A 20,746-nucleotide genomic window follows, 5' to 3' on the forward strand; every position below is an offset into this window, starting at 1 on the left:
GAGAAAGACAAATACCGTATGCTAACACATATATATGGAATCTAAGAAAAAAAAATGTCACGAAGAACCTAGGGGTAAGACGGGAATAAAGACACAGACCTACTAGAGCATGGACTTGAGGATATGGGGAGGGGGAAGGGTAAGCTGTGACAAAGTGAGAGAGTGGCATGGACATATATACACTACCAAACGTAAAATAGATAGCTAGTGGGAAGCAGCCGCATAGCACAGGGAGATCAGCTCGGTGCTTTGTGCCCACCTAGAGGGGTGGGATAGGGAGAGTGGGAGGGAGGGAGATGCAAGAGGGAAGAGATATGGGAACATATGTATATGTATAGCTGATTCACTCTGTTATAAAGCAGAAATTAACACATCATTTAAAGCAATTATACTCCAATAAAGATGTTAAAAAAAATGTTGGCTTACATTTAAAAAAAAACTTATGGCGGATTGCATAAGAATGCATCTGTGGGCTGCCAGTCTGAAACATCTGCTGCAAGCTCTTTGCTGCTGTGATAAAGGGGATTAAGCGAAGTATGATGCATGTTAACATGTTAACCATTTAGCCTAGTGCCCAGAGCGTAACCAATATGTAGGTACTTTTTATTAATTGCGCTGTTCATGCGTTTCATTGCCTTCACCATTAATTTGTTTAGTTACCCCTAAATCCATAAGTGGTAGTTGCTGTCATTTGCCTACTGATGTGTTCAGGTCTTTGCTTTTATTCATTTGTTGGGTGAATTTTATATTCATGGTATGAAAGTAGACATTAAACTAGGTTAATTTAAGTGATAACAGTGGAGAAGAATGAAGGGTTAGCCTTTCTCGGTTACTCATTTTTCTCACATTTACTGTCGACTTCCTTTGCTCTGCAGACGCCTGAATCACTTGTTCTTGGGCTTCAGCACGTTTGGGTCTCAAGTCCTTCTGGCCAGCGTTAGGTGCGTGTAACTGCAAAAGACCTGTGGCAGAAATGCCATTTTAGAGAGGCGAAAGATGATGGGAAATGCAGCCTTACGACATGATGTCCCGTTTAGAGGCTTTTCATCAGTTTTAATGAAACACAAATGTGTCCAAAGCAAGCTAATTTTTTTTTCCCCAGAAAAAAAAAGCTTCATTTAGTAAGGCCTAACCCACATCGTTTTGTATTACAAGGATCATGTTTGCTGTGTTGCAATCTGTTGGTGATTGCTTTATTCAGCGCAAGCATCTCCGATGGTTTGGCAACAAGTTGGGTTAATTACTTGTTCATGTACTTTTTAGTCTCGTCTTTACATTAAAATTCTGGAGCATCACAGAGAGGAACGTTGGGAGTAACAAAATATATGCGAATATTTCTAATAGAATAAAGGCTTATAAAAATGCATCTCTTTCCCCAAAGGTTTTTGGTTTTTTTTTTTTTTTTTTTTTGCATTGTTTTAAAAGGAGATCATTTTGTTGCATCAACATGAGGCTAAGGACTTGAAAATAATTTTTTTTTTCCGGGAAAAAAAAATCTGTAAATACAAGTTCTTAATTGAATCAATAATTTTCTCTTAATTTTTGCTACAGATCATGGAGGAAACAAATACGCAGATTGCTTGGCCATCAAAACTGAAGATTGGCGCCAAATCCAAGAAAGGTAAATCCTGAGAGGTGAAGAAATTTTTGGTAACGGAGACTGCGGAATTCCTGCAGGTTTCCTGGGGAGAAAAATCAGCCTTTATCCTTATCATATTTGTCCCCAAATATTTCTTAAATAGCAATATTTGGGGAGGATTATCATAATGAAAAATAATGTACAACCTTTTATCCAACAACAGAATAATATTTTTAAGTATTCTGTTGTAATAGAAATGTTATTATAGAAGATATTGTGGCAACTTAACGATGTCAAGGATGACTACTCATTTGGTGGCCGTGAGTCATGGTCACTCTCTCCACATGTAATAATGTGTTTTCAAAACATAAACTCCCACTATGTACACTTTAGGCTTCTTGTTTATGTACCAGATTTAACAGCTGATTATTTTCCCCTCCAATATGCTGGGAACTTATATTTCCTTTTTTGACTGCTGCTTCTCCTCTTTGTCTGTTACACAGTGAAGAATGCACTTGATTACTCTTGTAGGCCAAGCATTTCCCTTGTCTGGCCTTTCCTCTCCTTTAACCTAGAGGATACTCACTAATGTGTGGATGGTCAGAAAGGGAAATATAGGACCCTTATTTCTTCCAAAATTACGTAGTATTTTCTGTGATCTGCCAGTATATACTTTTATGGATAGCTTTTCTTTTTCAAGGATAACCTCAGTGTCAAGAAACTTTGTTGTGTATACTTCATTAAAAATGCATGTAGTCACTAGGAGATAATGGAAAACTATCACCAGGCAATTAAACAAACAATGATTGTGTGAGCTGAGCATTATCTCTCGTGGGCTAGCTTTTTTGTTGTTGCTGTTGAGTTTTGTGTTTGCTGCCCCTTCTCCCTATGACTTTTATTGCTAAATGATACTAAACACAAGATTGGTCAATTTTCTTGTTTCTTTTCATCCAGATTGTCTTCTTTTAATCTCATTTTATTAGAGCTACTCATCACATGGAATGTAAATTATTTTGCAGTTCTTGTTATGAGTGTGGTTAACTGGACGACAGTGGACTGGAATTCCTAATGAAACTCTGATCTTGTCACTTTCTTATTTGTGACCATAGTGGCGAGGGAAAGGGAAGCTTATGTGCTAAATGGTGAATTTCCAAGTGGAATTCCACAACTTTGTAGAAACCTTGCATTTGCTAAGTGCTATAGGATATATTCTCAATTAATCTTCAGTGTGTTGAGATGTTTTATACTCATTATGCAGAAGGAGAAACTGCTGTTAGTGGGCTATCTACCTATTTGGTTGTTTGCTGCCGTACAAAAATCCCTGGCCGGCCACTTGAGTAAATTGGAACTTGAACATGAACTGGAGCCTTTCCCTGTTGTCAGGTATTTTTACTTAAAGAATGACATGAGCTTCATTACTAGCTTAATAAAAATGTAATTTGATCGGTCCCTAAAGAAAACCCCCTAGGAAACATGAATATTAAAACAATCCCAGATAATTTTGGATGGCTTATTCTCTTGCATTATCCACGCTATGGTTTTCCCCCCACTATCAGGAGAAACTGAGAATTGATTCATTTTTTTAGTTTAAAATGTGGTTACAACTTTAGAGATGTTAGATAATATGGAGATGGATAGATTAAGATAATGTTTTAGTTTCCAGTCATTGACACATTAAACCCATTCAGAATGGCCAACTATATTCCACATTATGATTATGTACTTTGCTTTGAAAATAAGAATACCTCAGCACTACATTTGAGGGCATTTAGCATAATTTTCACATGGTTAAAAGTTAACCTTTGGAATTGTGCCTAAGAATTGATCCCTCCAGGCCTAGGTCTACAGACATCATTTTATTTTTTATTATTTATGAAGTGCTATAAATGTACACAGTACTGTATGATGAGCAGAATGTGCCAGAAGAGAGAGGTGGAGCTCAAGGAAGAAAGAAAAAAATGGAAAGGTTTCCTCAGAGGAAATTACTGTTGAGACTTGACTTGAGTTGCCCTTATTACTTGAAGACACAGCTGCTGAATCAGATCTTGACTAACATCCCCGATATGTGTATTCCTATATTATTTTCTAAATGGTCTAATTCAGCGATGAAGTTTGTTTGACTACAATTCGTATTTAGTAAAAGTCAAATGAAAACGGCAGGGGGAATTTTAGAAGGTAATTATTTGCTCTTTCATCTGATCCTTTCTTATCTCTGAATGTTGTAGAGGAAAGAGGTAGTGGTCTTTATTTTAAGCCTTCTTCATTCCAAACTATTATTATTCAAGAGACCAAAGAATATAAAAATATTTAGGGACTCATGCCATGTTTTGGATGATTATTCAATTCTAAATCCCATGGTGATGTGAAGGTTTAGAATATACAGATGATCCCTAGTGTGCCAGAGAGGCCATGCAGCCATCTGTTTGTGTTGTGTTTCACCTTCTAGATTTATGATGCTTATTGGCTGAATATTTGAGCCTAGACAAACATTTTTCATGGCTACTGTTACCATAGTCTGTCCCCTTCTTTACCTTACTGGAATTAGTCCTGTGTTTTTCAAATAAACTTTTAGTAGTCCTGTCCAAACTGTAATTTTTAAGTCATCAATCCTTTATCAGAGCAGCTGTATGGCTCCTTTGGTTGATGTGCTGGTAGAATCCTGCCCGGCAGAAAGGCAAAAAGCCAACAGCCTGAATTTGACATCATTTAGAAACTTAAGATTCTTCTCTAGAGATTCTGGCTCAGTAAGTCTGGGGTGGGACTGGGAATCCATATATTTAACAAGTTCCCCTGGTGGTTGTTAAGGTTGAGTTTGGGAAACAAAAATCTCACCATCCGACATGGAAATATCATGATTTAGTCACTAAGGAGACCATGCGTTCAGAAAGCAGTGTATGGATAATGACTGCGATTGAAAAAGAAGCAGAACTGTTTGAAGGTAAACTACTCCTGGAGTCTTCCTCTGCTCTCTTCCCCTATCTGCCCCTGCGATCAGGTTATATTCTGGTGCCCGGGTAAAATAAACGTTTCATCTTTGGCGGGGGGAAAAAACAGGCAGAATCCATCAGTGGTCAATTCTCTTGGATAATGTCCATCTTGGTTTCTAAAGAACTGCACCTGTATGGATTCATTAGTCTTAAGTTTCTGTCATCTTTGCAATCAGTTAACGTGATTGAGTTTAGAACGATGATAACCTCACTGTTCAGCGCCTGTGTGCAAGGTAATTTTGGGTAAAAGACCGTCTGGTGTTTGTCCCGTCCCTCTCTACCCCTCTTCCTCCCACGCCACCCTTCTCCCCCTTCCTTCTCCCCCCTCTCCTTCCCTTTCCCTTTCTTCCATTCCCCTTTAACCATAGAGAATACACTGGAAAAAATGTACTAGGAACATTGTCATTTAGTAAGCAGGGCATTTTTGGGAAGTGCACATTTTATGGTATAAACTCAGGGACTATAGAATTTAAAAAAAAACTCCCTAGTATTTGAAATTATTGGGAGATCGAATCCTTATTAGAGTCAAAAAGAACTAAGAATTTAAGATTCAGTATAATGGCATTTAAATAGGGAAGTCTAGGATTGTCTTAATCGGGGTCATGCTGAAGAAAAATAAAGCAATACTTAGTATTTCTTCTGTATAACATAAATTTATTTTGAGTGGAAGAAAATAAAACTTTCCAACTGTTGGAGTCAGAATACTAGAACATTCTACTTTCCATAGAAAGACTTGAGGTTTTGTGCCTGTGAGAGCAGTATTTAAGAATTAAGGTGGGGACTTCCCTGGTGGTCCAGTGGTTAAAACTCTCTGCTTCCAATGCAGGGGGCCTGGGTTCGATCCCCGATCAGGGAACTAGGTCCCGCATGCTGCAACTAAGACCCGGCACAGCTAAATAAATAAGTAAATACTAAAAAAAAAAAAAAAAAAAAAAAAAAAAAAAAAAAAAAAAAAGAAGGTGCTGGGAGTTCCGTGGTGGTCTAGTGGTTAGGATTCCAGGCTTTCACTGCTGCGGCCCAGATTCAGTCCCTGGTTGGGGAACTGAGATCAACAAGCGCATGGTGTGGCCAAAAAAGAAAAAAAAAAAAAAAAAAAAAATTAAGGTGTATAATACTGTAAGAGCTTACTAACAGGATAACTTCAGGCACTCATTAAAATTTTGAATGTTTTTCTGAATCACAGCCTATTTTAAAGTAAATGCAGCTTCACTGAAGTACAAATAATATTTTGAACAAGTTTGACTGTTTCGCCAAATACAAGTCCTGCCAAAGCTGCCTTAACAAGTAGATAAAAGTGATTGGTAATGAGAATTTATCGCACTGGTATTATTGTGCTGATGCTCCATGATGTTAGATGGAGTTTATTCTCTCAAATAAGGTAAACATTTTTCTTACAGTCTTCTTCTTGCTCTTAATTTGCTCATCAGTCTCTTTCTTCTTAGACTGGCAAAGGTAAATGTGGCTAAAAATTGTTTAAAGTTTTATGCCAAATTCCAAGTAACTAAGGTCAGCGTTAATGAAGCTTTGTTGTCTTTTGTTCTGGGAAGAGTTGTCCTGCAGATTTTAGTGATAGAAACTGTTGTCTGCAAGTGTTTCTCTTACGACACTTTCGATGCCCCAAGACAGAGGGAATGAAAGATGTTGACTGGGTTGCTTGATGTATCCTGTTTTGGAGGCCATTTGGCACCAAGTTTGGCCATTCTCTTCCTCCTAGAATAAACAAGAGGATCATCAAAATTCCATGAAGTTTTATTATTTTTGGTTGTCTTCCATCAGAACAAGCAATATCTAATACAAAATCTTAGCATGAGAAAAATTGTAGACTTTTCACTTGATTTTTTCCAGAGGAAAATGTTTTGCTGAGTGTACTTAAACTTTTGTTGTGTGTTCACGTCGGACTAGATAAGGATTTTAACGTGGCATTTATTGCTCAAAGGGCAGAGGGCAGAAAGGAGGCCTGGCATAGCATATGGACCACAGTATTTCCAGTGGTGGGTTGTGACCTATTAGTGTATCAAAAATTAATTTAGGGGTCACAACCAGCATGTAAAAAAACTACTTCTAGATTAGAAAACATCAGAGTGTAAGAGTATTGTTTCATGAGACCTTTAGTCAGATATGTCACTGTTTATATATACAAACAAATACATATATTACTAGGTCATGATGTAAAATGGGTGATAAAGAAAGGTCAAAGAAAACTGTTCTAGGCAGTTAGTTCCTCAAAGGGTAAAGAGTACATGCATTTTGTTCATCACTGTGTTTCTAGCACTGTAACCGGTATATAGTTGGCGATTGGTCCCTCAACTCAACTCAGTCGTGGGTATAGTGGAACTCTGAGTAGAGATGGGAATGTATATCACTAAGAAGGTGTATTGTGTAGGGAAAAGATTTAGAATCACAGCCTTCACAGAGGAGTGGCATTCACGATTGAGAAAATTATTGACTAATAATTTCGGAAAGAAACTTAAGGAAAATGATCTGATGGTTGTCACTCATGGGACCCTTGAATGAGTAAAACTCTGGTATTATTCTTAGTGGGTGTGTAAATGAGACTTAAGACGCAGCCTCCTGGTTGTCTTCCAGACCGGAACTGTCTTGATTGTGGTTATTTTAATTAGGATTTGGTTATGTAATTGATACATCCATAGTAGTATTGACTACTACCATTTGTTGAGACCTGCTGGGGCCAAGCCCTCTGCTAAATATTTTACATATATAATCTTATTTACTGATCGGAGCAACCCGTGAGTTAGGTGGTGATAGTCTCATTTTACAGGTGGAAAAACTAAGGCACGTGAAGTTCAAATAACTTGCTCAGGGTTTTACAGTTAGTAAGTAGCAGACTACAGACTTGAACTCATATCTGTTGTCAGAATCCCACATCCAAATTACTGTACTCTAATGCCTTTTCTCAACCACAACCTGGGGGAGAAAATACCTTTCTTGATGCCTTTTTTTAATTCCAGGGTGTTCTCTCATGTAGCATCCCTTTGTCAACCGTTTCCAAGAATAGCTGATTATAGTCAAGTAATAACAATCAGTTTCGTAATGCCTCAGTCCTTGGGAATTCCAGAGGCTTGAAGATGGGCTAAGTTTAGCATGTCTTTACTCGTATAGATGACACTTCAGTTTTCAGGGCAGTTAGATCTGACAGTTAAAAAAAATATGAGGGGAATTCCCTGGTGGTCCAGTGGTTAAGACTCAGTGCTTCCACTGCTGGGGCCTGGGTTCGGTCCCTGGTTGGGGAACTAAGATCCCAAAAGCCACGTGGTGCAGCCAAAAACAACAACAACCCCCGCTCCCCTCCCCGTGAAACCGCTCCTAGCTGTGTGCATGTAGAAAAATGCCTGCTTCTGAATTTTTACTTGATATTTCATGCCTTCATGGGCTATTTCCTTAGGAAGAGACTTTCTGATTTGTCATTAAGCTAAACAACTTCGAAGATGGATTTGAAAGGAAAATAAGCTCAGAACATGTTATAAATTGCTTGGGGGGTTTTTGCTTGCCTTTCTGCCTTCCATCTTTGATAATAATTTCTACGATCTGTCCAGGAACCTTTGTATTTCTGCTGGGTAGAAAGATTTTGTACTTAACATTTTTGCTTATTATTGATGTGACTCACCATCAATCGGTGAATGCTAATTAGGGGCCGTGAGTAGGAATTCAGCCAAAGAGCTGAAAACGTTGTATGCAGTGTACTAATAGTCTCTCTGGTTAGAGAGAGCATGATCTAACTAGGACCTCTCAGAGGAGGACAGAGCCCTGGGGTATTTTCTAGTTCTTGAAGCTTCCAGTATACTTAAACAATAAAAGGCTTATAAAAATTAATATGTATTTTAAATATACAATTTGTCAGTATATCTCTTTCTATATGAATAACCTCATTTGTAGATAGTACCAAACATCCAAATAGGAGATCCTTTCTGATTACGTGTGCTCTTGACATACAACATACACACACATCATTTCACAGGTGAGATGATTCATGCTCTGTGACATATTATCAGGACTGAGGACCTGAGCTTGGGTTCATTTCTTTCTTTCTTTTTAATTAATTAATTAATTTTATTTTGGGCTGCATTGGGTCTTCGTTGCTGTGTGTGGGCTTTCTCTAGTTGCGGCGAGCGGGGGCTACTCTTTGTTGTGGTGCACGGGCTTCTCATTGCGGCGGCTTCTCTTGTTGCGGAGCACGGGCTCTAGGCACGCAGGCTTTAGTAGTTGTGATGCGCGGGCTCAGGAGTTGTGGCTCGCAGGCTCTAGAACGCAGGCTCATTAGTTGTGGTGCATGGGCTTAGTCGCTCTGCGGCATTTGGGATCTTCCTGGACCAGGGCCCGAACCCATGTCCCCTGCATTGGCAGGCGGATTTTTAACCACTGTGCCACCAGGGAAGTCCCTTGGGTTCATTTCTTGTTCTCTAGCTGGTTCCCTTATCTTCCCTCTGAAGGCACCAAGGATTAGCGTACTTGCTCATCTTATAACTGCCACAGGCTAGCTGCTCTTTCCAGTCTTTTCTCTCTTTCCTGTACCAGGGCCAGAGACGAAGATGGTTTTAGCTTTTCAGCTGTCCTCTCAAACCTGAAATAAGCAAATATACCTGATGGGTTTTGTTTTTTTTTTTTTGGTGGTACACGGGCCTCTCACTGTTGTGGCCTCTCCCGTTGCGGAGCACAGGCTCCGGACGCACAGGCTCAGCAGCCATGGCTCCTGGGCCCAGCCACTCTGCGGCATGTGGGATCTTCCCGGACCGGGGCACGAACCCGTGTCCCCTGCATCGGCAGGCGGATTCTCAACCGCTACGCCACCAGGGAAGCCCCTGATGGTTTTTTAGAAAGATATTTTTCATTAACTTAGTAAGGAAACAAATTTGGAGTAGAATGGAGAGGTTAGAAAGTAAGTGGAAAAGTGAAAGCATTTAAAGAATAAGACAAACCAGAGACTGGGAGAAAATATTTGCACAAGATATAGCAGCTATTACCCAAAATGTACAAAGAACTCAAATTAGGAAATGAACAACCCAATTAAAAAATCGGGCAAAAGACCAGAACATACACCTCACCAAAGAAGATATACAGATAGCAAATAAGCATATGAAAAGATGCTCAATATCAAAAAAAAAGATGCTCAATATTATATGTCATTAGGGAATTGCAAATTAAACCACTACACATCTGTTAGGATGGCTGCAGTCCAAAACACTGACAACACCAAATGCTGGTGAGGATGTGGAGCAACAGGAACTCTCATAATGCTGGTAGAAATGCAAAATGGTACAGCCACTTTGGAAGATGGTCTGGCAGTTTCTTATAAAACTAAACATAATCTTACTATACAGTACAGCAGTTGTACTGCCTGGTATTTCCCCAAATGAGTTGAAAACTTATATCCATGCAAAAACCTACACACAGATGTTTATAGCAGCTTTATTGATAATCAAACTTGGAAGCAACCAAGATGTCCTTCCATAGGTGAATGGATACTGCCAGACAATGGAATATTATTAACTGTGGTACTGCCAGACAATGGAATATTATTAACTGTGGTACTGCCAGACAATGGAATATTATTCAGTACTAAAAAGAGATGAGCTCTCAAGCCTTGAAAAGACTTTGAGGAATTTAAAAATGAGTATTAAATGAGTATTAAAATGAGTATTACTAACTGAAAGAAGCCAATAAGATACTGTATGATTCCAACTATGTGACATTTTAGAAAAGGCAAAATTGTGGAGACAGTAAAGAGATTAGTGGATAGTATTTGCTAGGGGCTTGCGAGGAGGGAAGGATGAATAAGCAGAACACAGAGGATTTTTAGGGCAGCTAAACTGTATGATCTAAAATGGTAAATACATGTCATTATACATTCATCAAAACATTATACATTCATCAAAACCCACAAAATGGGTTTTGATGTCGATGTGATGTTGATGTTCGGGGAAGCAGTGCCTGCGTGTGGCGAGGGGCATATGGGAACTCTGTGCTTTCCATCAGTTTTGCTGTGAACCTGAAACTGTTCTAGAAAATAAAGTCTTTATTAAAAAAATAGTCCTAGATATTGGGCACAACACTTTATAATCAGCATTTTAAAGTGTATTATATGCAAAGATAAAGTTATATGAGCAATAACTCTTTAATGTATAAGTTTAAAAGAACCATGAAATCTCTTAAGAACCAGTGAAAAGTTTTGTAAAATAAAAAAAAGAAAGTGAGAAGGATGATTAAATGGTAAATCACACCTTTTTATTCCCCAGAAGGTGACTGGAGCCAAGTCATGGTCTTTCTTTGTGACCTCTGTCTCCTGGGGAGCGCTCCTTTTCCCTCAGTTGTCTTCTTTTCCTGAACAGATGTTTTATTTTTATTATTATTTTTAAATTAATTTTTATTGGAGTAGAGTTGATTTACAATGTTGTGTTAGTTTCTGCTGTACAGCAAAGTGAATCAGTTATATGTATACCTATATCCACTCTTTTTTAGATTCTATTCCCATATAGGTCATTACAGAGTATTGAGTAGAGTTCCCTGTGCTATACAGTAGATCCTTATTAGTTACCTATTTTATATATAGTAGTGTGTATATGTCAGTCCCAATCTCCTAATTTAAGTTTGTTTTCTACATCTGTGACTCTATTTCTGTTTTGTAAATAGGTTCATTTGTACCCTTTGTTTTTGATTCCACATGTAAGTGTTGTCATATGATATTTGTCTTTCTGTGTCTGACTGACTTCACTCTGTGATAATCTCTAGGACCACCCATGATGCTGCAAATAGCATTATTTCATCCTTTTTAATGGCTAATATTCCACTGTGTATATGTACCACATCTTCTTTATCCATTCTTTCTTCGATGAACATTTAGGTTGCTTCCATGTCCTGGCTGTTGTAAATAGTGCTGCAATGAACAATGGGGTGCAGATGTTGTATTTTAAGTCCATTGCCTTTAGTGAAGAAATTGCTATCCCAGGATCCCTTCTAACTACAGTTCTTTTTTCCTTGTTAAACCCTATGAGGAGGAAGAGCAAAAATATTTATTTGTCTACCTTGTAATAGGCCTTGTTCTAGGTGTGTTATCTCACATAATCCTCACTATAACTTTATATGAATGACCTTTTTATCCCTGTGATACATGTGAGTAACTGATGGAGAGGTGGTATAACTTGTTCAGTGTCATACATAGAATTTGAAATGATGGAGTTAGGCCATAAACCTTGATTTCACAGTTCAAGGTAATTCCCTCCACTCCCTAAGCATGAGCATAGGTGCTCATGATGAGTTTGGCCACCAAAGGAATGAAGATTCACCAGCACGTTCATTTAGGGAAACCCAGGTTGAGAATATGTTTCTTAACTATCTCTTTAGGAAGAAATGCAATCCTAACTCCTTATACCCACATTTTAGAAGCTTGCTGGATGTCCATCTTTAAAATTTTTTTCAACCTAGATTTTTTATTTCTCTGTGCTTTTTGCAGTATTTTTCCTTCCTTTTCTCCTCTTTTAAAACCCATTAATGGTTTTACTAGAATTTGCATAAAATAATTATCTGGAGTAGTGGTTCTCAAGGTGGGATGGCTTTATGCCCCAGGGGACAGTGTGGAACTGCCGAGATAGTTTTGGTTATCACGTCTGAGAGGTGGTGCTACTGGCCTCTGGTGGGTAGAGGCCAGGGATGATGCTGCAGCACACAGGACAGCCACCTACAACAAGAATTATCTGATGCAGCATGTCAGCAGTGCAAGGCTGAGGAACGCTGAGCTTAGAGGAGCAGGCGTGGTATTGGGAGACAGCTCTCTGCACAGCCCTGGATTCTTTTTTATTTTTTTTGTAATTTATTTTTATTTTTAAAATTTTTACTGGAGTATAGTTGATTTACAATGTTGTGTTAGTGTCTGCTGTACAACAGAGTGAATCAGTTATTCATGTACATATATCCACTCTTTTTTAGATCTGTTCCCATATAGGTCATTACAGAGTATTGAGTAGAGTTCCCTGTGCTATACAGCAGGTTCTTATTAGTATCTGTTTTATATATAATAGTGTGTCTCTGTCATTGCCAATCTCCCAATTTATCCGCCCCCTCCTTTCCCCCTTGGAAACCATAAGCTTCTTCTCTACATCTGTGACTCGATTTCTGTTTTGTAAGTAGGTTCATTTGTACCATTTTTTTAGATTCCACATATAAGCGATATCATATGATATTTATGTTTCTCTGTCTGACTTCCTTCACTCCATATGACAATCTCTAGGTCCATCCATGCACTGGATTCTTACTAGACCATTTCATGCAGCCCTTTGCCTTGTGTAACTGGTTTCCTTTTGCACCATTGGAAACGGGATAGTTGATGTATATTAGTGACTCCTGAAGAAAGGGCGTACGTACGTAACAACATAGGTGAAGCGACGGAATTTCAGTAAGAGAGATAAAACACGGTAAGAGGGCCAGCCTGTGCGTTTTAAAAGCTAGTTTGCAGTCAAGTTTGAATTACATAGTTTGTGCAACTTGCACTGTTTGTTTACCCTCCATGAGTGTTTCAGCCCAAGTTTCAAGTTGTGCCTGTAGCTCCGGTGCTAGGGGATGACCAGCCGCCTTCCCAGTTCCTGCTGTCTGTGTCTTCCATTCCTCCTTTCTGGAATGCGTGGTTGTGATAACTGTGACAGTTGCTAAGGTTTTATGACCATATTTGAACACCACGATGGTGCCATATGCTCCTAACTTGGCCTGGAGATGGGCACCAGATTTTGATGGTTTCCCAAGCCATGTGTGGCATCTCCCTGGCTTTCCTCTGTCAGTCACGGCACTGCTGGACAGAACTCGGTGATGTCTGTCAGGCCTGTCAGTAGCAATTAGATTATTTTCAAGAAGACTTTCACAGTTGGAAACATGACCGAAGTACCATGTGGCATTTCTCATAAGCTAAGGAAAACAACATCATAGTGGCAGCCTCACTTCTTCAAATGGTCTTTCTGTGGCACTAAAACATGGTTTGTGGCTTATGATAACATTTTCATACAAACCTTGGTACTAACAGACGTTTTTAGCAAAAGATATCAGAGAGATTTCAGGAATGAGGAGTTACATTCTCTTTATATCTTGTTGCCAGAAATTACTCTTAAAGCGAATAAGTCTTGCCTGAAATAAAAATAAAACGAGAACACAGCATACATACGTTTTTGGCTATTTGGTCTATGCAGAATTATATATTATCACTTTATGAAAATGGACTCATTCTATACACACAAGCATTTTTGCAATTGGACTTTTCCTCTTAAAAAATAAATAAGAGGATGTCGTCTGTGTAGGCACATAAATGGTAATATTCTTTTTTTGTAGCGGTATGAAATGCCATTGTGTGTATGTGGGGTATGGATATACCATAATGTGTTTTGACACATCTGTTTTAATAGATTTTGGCCTATGTTTTTTTTTTTTTTTTCCTACAATGAATGTCAGATTCATTTTCCATTTGTACAGGCTTTTTTGTTGCATAAATTCTTATAAGAGTTCCTAGGCCACAGGCAATGAGCAACTTTGATAATTTTTAGGATTGCCATCTTGTCCTCCCAGTGACTGTTGAACTCCTACCAGAAGGGACTGGCTTCTGGAAAGGAAACAACTCTTCCCTCCCATCTTTGCCAACACTGTGCTTTTCCATCTTCAGGCAGCCTAAATAGTGAAAAATACATTGTCTCATACACTTCCTTAATTAACAGAAAGGGTAAGCATGTTTCATCTGTTCATGGAACATTTGTTTGTATTATTCTGTGAATTGCTTGTCCTTACCTTTTGTTGGTTGATTCATATCATCTACCTATTCTAGTGAGTAGTTCATCTTTTCTTTCTAATGAAATAAAGACCTTTAAATTGTTTTTTCTACTTGGAAATGTAAGATTACTTATGCTTCTCTCTAACTGTAGTGTCCACATGGCTCATTTCTCACTATTAATATTTATTTACAGTAATTCATGGATCATTTCTATTCAAAACTAGAAAGAAATGAATTGACCTTAAGTAGTAATAATGTATTAATTTTTGAAGGACTGTACAAAAGTATGCATGAACTTTTTTTTTTTTTTTTTTTTTTTTTTTTGGTTCGCGGGCCTCTCACTGCTGTGGCCTCTCCCGTTGCGGAGCACAGGCTACGGACGCGCAGGCTCAGCGGCCATGGCTCACGGGCCCAGCCGCTTCGCGGCATGTGGGATCCTCCCGAACCGGGGCACGAACCCGCGTCCCCTGCATCAGCAGGCGGACTCTCAACCACTGCGCCACCAGGGAAGCCCTGCATGAACTTTTAAGACATTGGATTTCCAAAGTAAACTATTTAAAGATTGGATTGTCAATATTAGGAGCATGGAAATTATATAAATATATAGATATACTCACCTATATATACACACATACATATAGATATATATTTATGTATGTATATGGATGTGTGTGTGTTATTTGGCTAGGCATGAGAAATAATTATAATATTATTCAAGAAATCATTGAACTCCTGAGTTTTCTTGGTGTAACAGAGATAAGACCCAGTAAGTCATTTGCCTGTATTTGCATGTATTGAGCTTTAGTTTTGTATTTTAGTGGGAAAAGTTTTTGAAAATTTTTCCATTCCCCCTTATATTCAAGGGAAGGACACCTAAAGTTATTTTGGATTGACTTGTATTCTGTTTCTACACTGTTTCCACTTTTAGAGTGGGATCCATAAATAAGAGTATTTAGTTTTTGGTAAAGTTTACTTCCTCTTCAACCTTCAGTTGACTTAACAGAACTAAAGTCTCCTAATGCCTTGCACTGTTCAGAAGTGCCCCTTTGCTTTCTTTGGGTGGTCCTCACTCTTTCTCAAATCTGATACAACACCAAGGAGTCCAGATTTATTTCCCTTAGCTGGGAGATATATGTGAACTCAGCAAAGTGAGGCTGTAGAAAGGAAAAGAGACTTTCAGCCACTGAGGATATACATGTTTGAGATCAAACTATATGCCCCTATTTCCTTTGCTTTCACCATCAAGTGGGTATATTTTAATCTAATCCTCTCGGGTTTTCTCCCTAGGTCAATGCCGAATCGATTTTTACATCATAGGCAAGTTATGTAACACTCTGTCTTTCCACACCTGCAAAATGTAGTATCTGTATAGTCTAGGTTTGGAAATTCATTCGAGTTCATTGCAAAATTTTAGTTTTCAGTAAAGTTTTTTTCAGCCACATTGACTTATGTTCTGTTCCCCAACCCATTAAGCCATTTCACACCTTTGCATCTGCTGTGTCTGCTGTGTCTCCACCCTTGGTTTTCCAACCGGTCAACTCCTAGTCCTCCTTCCACATCCATCTCAGATGACATGTCTTCCTGGAAAGCTTCACCTACACTGTAGATGCAGTTTATACTCAGTTCCCTACGCTGTCAGTACCTTATGCATTTTTACATTTTGGCACTTTCCAGGCTTGTGTTGTATCAGCCTAGACTTTTGCCTTTCCTCCTGGGCTGCGAGCTCATGGACCTGTGTCAAAGGCCAGCATGTCTTACTCCCTTCCGTGTGCACAGTGCCTGTCAGGAGTAGAGTGATAACTTAGGAGTTAAAGTTTACATTATCATTTCAGTTTAGAACAAATTTGAAATTAATTCAACAGTGATTTAAGTCATTCTGGTATCTTTTGAGTCACTTTGGAGAAAGTGAAAAATGTCCCTGGCAGCTCGGCTGCAGTGTTCCCAGTTGAGCATAAATACCTCTTGCAGAGTATAAATAATCAGACAAGGCTACTCCCTCAGTATGTCTGAAGCAAGACTGAGACAAGGACACTCTGCAGCCCCAAAAGTAATTAAACATCCCTCTCTTTTGACTGACCTGAGTGATTGCTGCTGCTTTACCAACGATGACTCCAATTCTGCTTTCATCCTCTGCCTTCTGTGTTAAATTTGCCAAGATACTCATTCAGTAAATTTCCCCCACTTCCTGACAGCTTCCAGCCCAAATCTGGCCACCACTTTCCAAGGAATCACCCAGAACAAACCCAGGTTCTATACTAAGCTTCCTTCACTTTCCTTTTCGGATGCCCCAGTCCCTTTGGTGCACTCTCTTTCTCTTGCTGTAGCAAGCTAAAGAAAGCTCGATTTATTGACTACAGTTGTGTTCCTGGTGGTCTTTAGCTAGTGGGCCCTATAGTGAGAGCTGGAAGAATTTAAAGGAGCATTGATCTCAGTCTCTGCCCCCTGGAACCTTAGAGTTTGGCCAGAGTTTCCTGCCCTCTCACTTCAAACACATTTTTTAAAATGGCATTGTTTGCTGTCAAGACTAGAATAGTTGAGAGGAGGAGGAGAAGAGTGCAAGCCACAGCCAAGGAAAATATTCCTTAGGAGTCGGTGCTTCCTAGTGTGGATTTCCAAAGGGCAGGTAGGGTTGAGGCATTCTGTGTGGGAAAGGCTCAAAACTGCGAAGGATCATTGTTTGTTAGAGGAAGAGAAGGTGAAAGGGTGGCCAATAAGGCTGGGCAGATCGGGCAGATCAGTGAGGGCCATGACCTCATGTGAACCTCGTCCATCCTGTAGTCAGTGGAAAGCCTGGAGTAGGGGGTGGTTGCAGGAGATAATTGATACATGTGGTAGGAAGGGGTTAAAGACTGGGAGACGAGTGTAGTGGATCATATTTGATAAATGGGATCAAGGAGACTTCTTGAAAGGTGAAGCAGCAGAACATGGTGGCTTGATAAAAGCAAGGAACTGGGGCTGCTGTAGCAAATGGTGTTCTTTGGCTCTCGGCCTCCCTGGGAGTTTACCTGTGGTGGGCATCTCCCATGCATGCTGACAGCTTCCCATCTCGAGTGCTGGGTTGCTGCCTTTCTCCCCCTCCCACCCCCCCGCCCCGGGGTCAGCCCTGTGGGAACTTCCTCCTCTGGTGCAGAGCAGCTTAGAATCTGTGCTGGCAGTGATGCTGGAAGTGAACTCTCCCAGGGACAGCCTTCAACGTTAGTGAAGGACTGGAGTCAGAAAACACATGTCCAGTTTCCCCTTCTCTCTGTGGGACAGTGCTGCGACATATCATTCGTGTCTCCCCGGGATGCCCCAGGGGGATGGAGCCCCAGCAGTGGCTGCTCCATACCACTCCCTTTATTGGTCTCCTCTCTCCTCACCCATGTTTTCCTTACTCCCCAACTTGTGCTCCCTGGGATCACCTCCCGAATAAACTATCGCAAGTAACACACACTAACCCAGGTTCTTGTCTCAGGGTCTTTTTTGGGGGAACCCAAGCTAAGATGGCTATCCTGGTCGATTGAACAGTCATTATGCCATGGACAAGTGGAGTTGGCATTCTCTCCCAGTCGTTAATTAACAACTCTGTTTTTTAGTGAAAAAAATGACTGTATTCATCTCAAGTGTATTTTATATATCAGTGCAGAAATATGGCAAAATGATTTAGAGTTCAGGGCTCATTTTGAGAAAAATAATGCTCCAAACCATCTGCAAAAGTTTTAAAATGATCCCAAGTAGCACATATGCACTTGAAGCAGTTTCCAGGCACATTATTAGATTGTTGTCAACAAAGAGAAAGACTATACACTACGGGGAGAAGCAAGAAGAGAGAAAGGGTCTGGAAACCCGTGATTTTAGCAGGTCAGGAAAAAGACTGTCAGTGGGTGAGCAGAGCAGGAGCCCTGAGCTTCCTCACCTGGGTGTCATCCTGGTGGCTTAGGAATCCTAGGCCATTGGCAGCTGTGGTGTGATTCTTGCCAGGTGAGCACTGACGTCGGGGAGCACTGACAATCACAGGGAGAGGACGCACCACAGGATCATTTCTGTCCATTTGTTGTGTTCTGAAAGTCAAGCTGAGTGGCTCCAGCTAAGTTAGGGAAAACATTTCCGTTCCTAACAAGATAGTTAACTGTGCTCCACAGGGATTCTGAAATATTTACTTGACAGTAATCAAAAGAATTTCATTCTTTTCCTATTTTCTCCTCATGATCATATTAGCATCCAACTATTTTAAAAGTCAGCCCTTGATGGAGTTTTATAGACAGATGGCAAGAAAATTGCTTATAACTAAAGGAAGCAGTGACTCCATCCGGTTTCCATGAACAGTCATACCTGCACTCTTCAGCATTTGGAAGTTGATGGTTGACTGAAAAGTTGCCTGCACAGGGGTGGTCCTGTCTATTACACTGCCTTAGAAAATGAAACCCTGGCTTTACTTAGCCCTGTGTTCTGTGTTGGACCTTATTCTAGAAGGGAAAGAAAGTATTTACTGATGTTTTTCTCCTAAAATCTATTAATTTTATTGAAGTGAATGTAAAGCATGGATTGTTTGTTTACCATTTAATAAATTTTGGAGAGCTCATATGCATTATTACTTTATAGTCTCATCAGTCATATGAATTAAGGAATAAAATAAAACTTGAATACTTTTTAGGAACATGTATTTTTTTTTTATTCACAAGATCGTCACCTCCATTGAATAAACCATCATGTATAGGAAAGTAAAATTAAGTAATGATCACATTAGTGACCTCTGAGAGAACAGCAGACTCTAGAATACAACAAGCAGGAAAGGAAGAGGCAGCAACTAATATTGAAGGGTGTCTATCTATGAAATGAAAGAAAATGGTAATAGTTGGAGTGGTTGCTTGACACGTCTGTGGGTTGAGGTGAATTGAGTTTATTTTTCTTTTACTGTTTCATTCGTTTCTTATAAAAGTCAGTTGAGTGAACTTCTAGGCTGAGAAAGTGTAGAGAAAAGAATGACACTAGGGAAAATAGGAGAGCAGGGCTAGATTTAAGATGGCAGGTGTTGGGGCTGAAGTTAGTTAGCCTTGGGCTATTCACCTCACTTTGTGAGTCCTTCCACTGATATTACTATGTTCATTTTAGTCAATAACCTGTTTCAATGTTTGCTTCCTATCTGTAGTCCTCAATAGACTCTGCTAGGTATGGTCACAGGTTTAATGCCTAAGGTCGTTGATTCTGCCAGATACATGCCTTGTAGAAAGCTTGGCTTGGAGTATGTCCTTGATAAATGTCTGTTAAATGGGTTTGAACATATTTTCCTGAGTTTGGTGAGAAGAAGGAGAGAAGAGTAAAGATTGTGATGGATTTAAGAGACAGGGGAGAAAATTGAGTGTAAATTTCCTCTGCTTTGCTCAGTCTGTTGGGAGATGAAGTCATCTCTTGGGAACATAGGAGGATGCTTTGGAGACCTGAAGCAACTGGGGAGTGTTCAGAACAGCTGCTTATGGAAAATGCAATAGAGATGAATAAAACCCTCGCCAAACCAAATTAGTATACAGTTGAGGCTGCACAGTATGAATTTGTAGTCAGATTTCTTAGGATAGTTATATGCCTTTTCCCAGTTCTTTGGTCACTCAGAAGTGGAGAACACAGATTAGGGGGATTTTAGGGTATGTGATGAGAGGGTGAAATGGTCGACCTGGGGGTGGGATGGCACACAGGGAGAACTGAAGCCAACAGGAAGCTAGAGAGAGGGCAGGGCCCCGGGAGACATAATATCCTAGAGAACTTGCAGGGTTGAGGGCATTCGAGAATTGCATTGGTAGGAGATTGTAGCCACAGGAAGAAATGACCAGTTAGAAGAAGTCTTAGAAGTGGCATAGTCTGGGTTGTGATGAGATCCAATTTATGGCTGGGTTTGTGGGTTACTAACGTATAATTAGTTTCACAATTTAATAATTCTTACCACCTTTAGGATTGTTTAGCAAAATTAAATTGGATTCTTTAAACAAGCAAAAAAGAAACTTGTTAAGGAGTTAAAACCAAGTAAGATGGAAACAGTTAGTGTCAATATGACTCTAGTTTACTGAATTCTGTGTGATTTCAGAGCTGGGCGGCCAAGCTCGTACTCCTTTAGTCATTGACTTTCATGTATGGGAAAATGACTTATGTAACAGCCAATCAATGCTTTTGCTAGCCAGTTTTAAAATGTTACATGTGCAGACACCTCATAACTTATGCATGTTTTCCAGTGAGAATTACATCATAGGTCGAAAGAAAATAAAGGCATCCATGATTCTTAGATGTTACATAATCTAGGAACTTCATAACTTCCTAGTTATATAATTTGAAGTCATTATGTAATCTCATGGCTCCTTACAAGGGGGAAAAAGTTATATTTCTTATAGAAATTCAACAGGATGATTGGCTGAAGAACATTTGTGTGTGGGTGTGTGGGTGGACTTTTGCAAATAC

General features: G+C 39.6%; 1 protein-coding gene across 7 annotated transcripts in view; it reads left to right on the forward strand.

The window, feature by feature from the left end:
- BICC1 (BicC family RNA binding protein 1) overlaps positions 1-20,746 on the forward strand; it is a 318,064-nt gene that overhangs the window by 186,415 nt on the left and 110,903 nt on the right. For 6 of the 7 annotated variants that reach the window (XM_024115707.3, XM_055080966.1, XM_024115710.3 and 3 more), the window contains one exon: positions 1,552-1,621. In XM_024115707.3, the coding sequence (XP_023971475.1) occupies positions 1,552-1,621 (70 nt within the window). Of the gene's footprint in view, positions 1-881; positions 942-1,551; positions 1,622-20,746 lie in introns of those variants that run through there. The other variant, XM_024115709.3, reaches the window with a different exon arrangement.

Source organism: Physeter macrocephalus, chromosome 20 (genome assembly GCF_002837175.3).
Source record: "Physeter macrocephalus isolate SW-GA chromosome 20, ASM283717v5, whole genome shotgun sequence".
NCBI lineage: Eukaryota > Metazoa > Chordata > Mammalia > Artiodactyla > Physeteridae > Physeter > Physeter macrocephalus.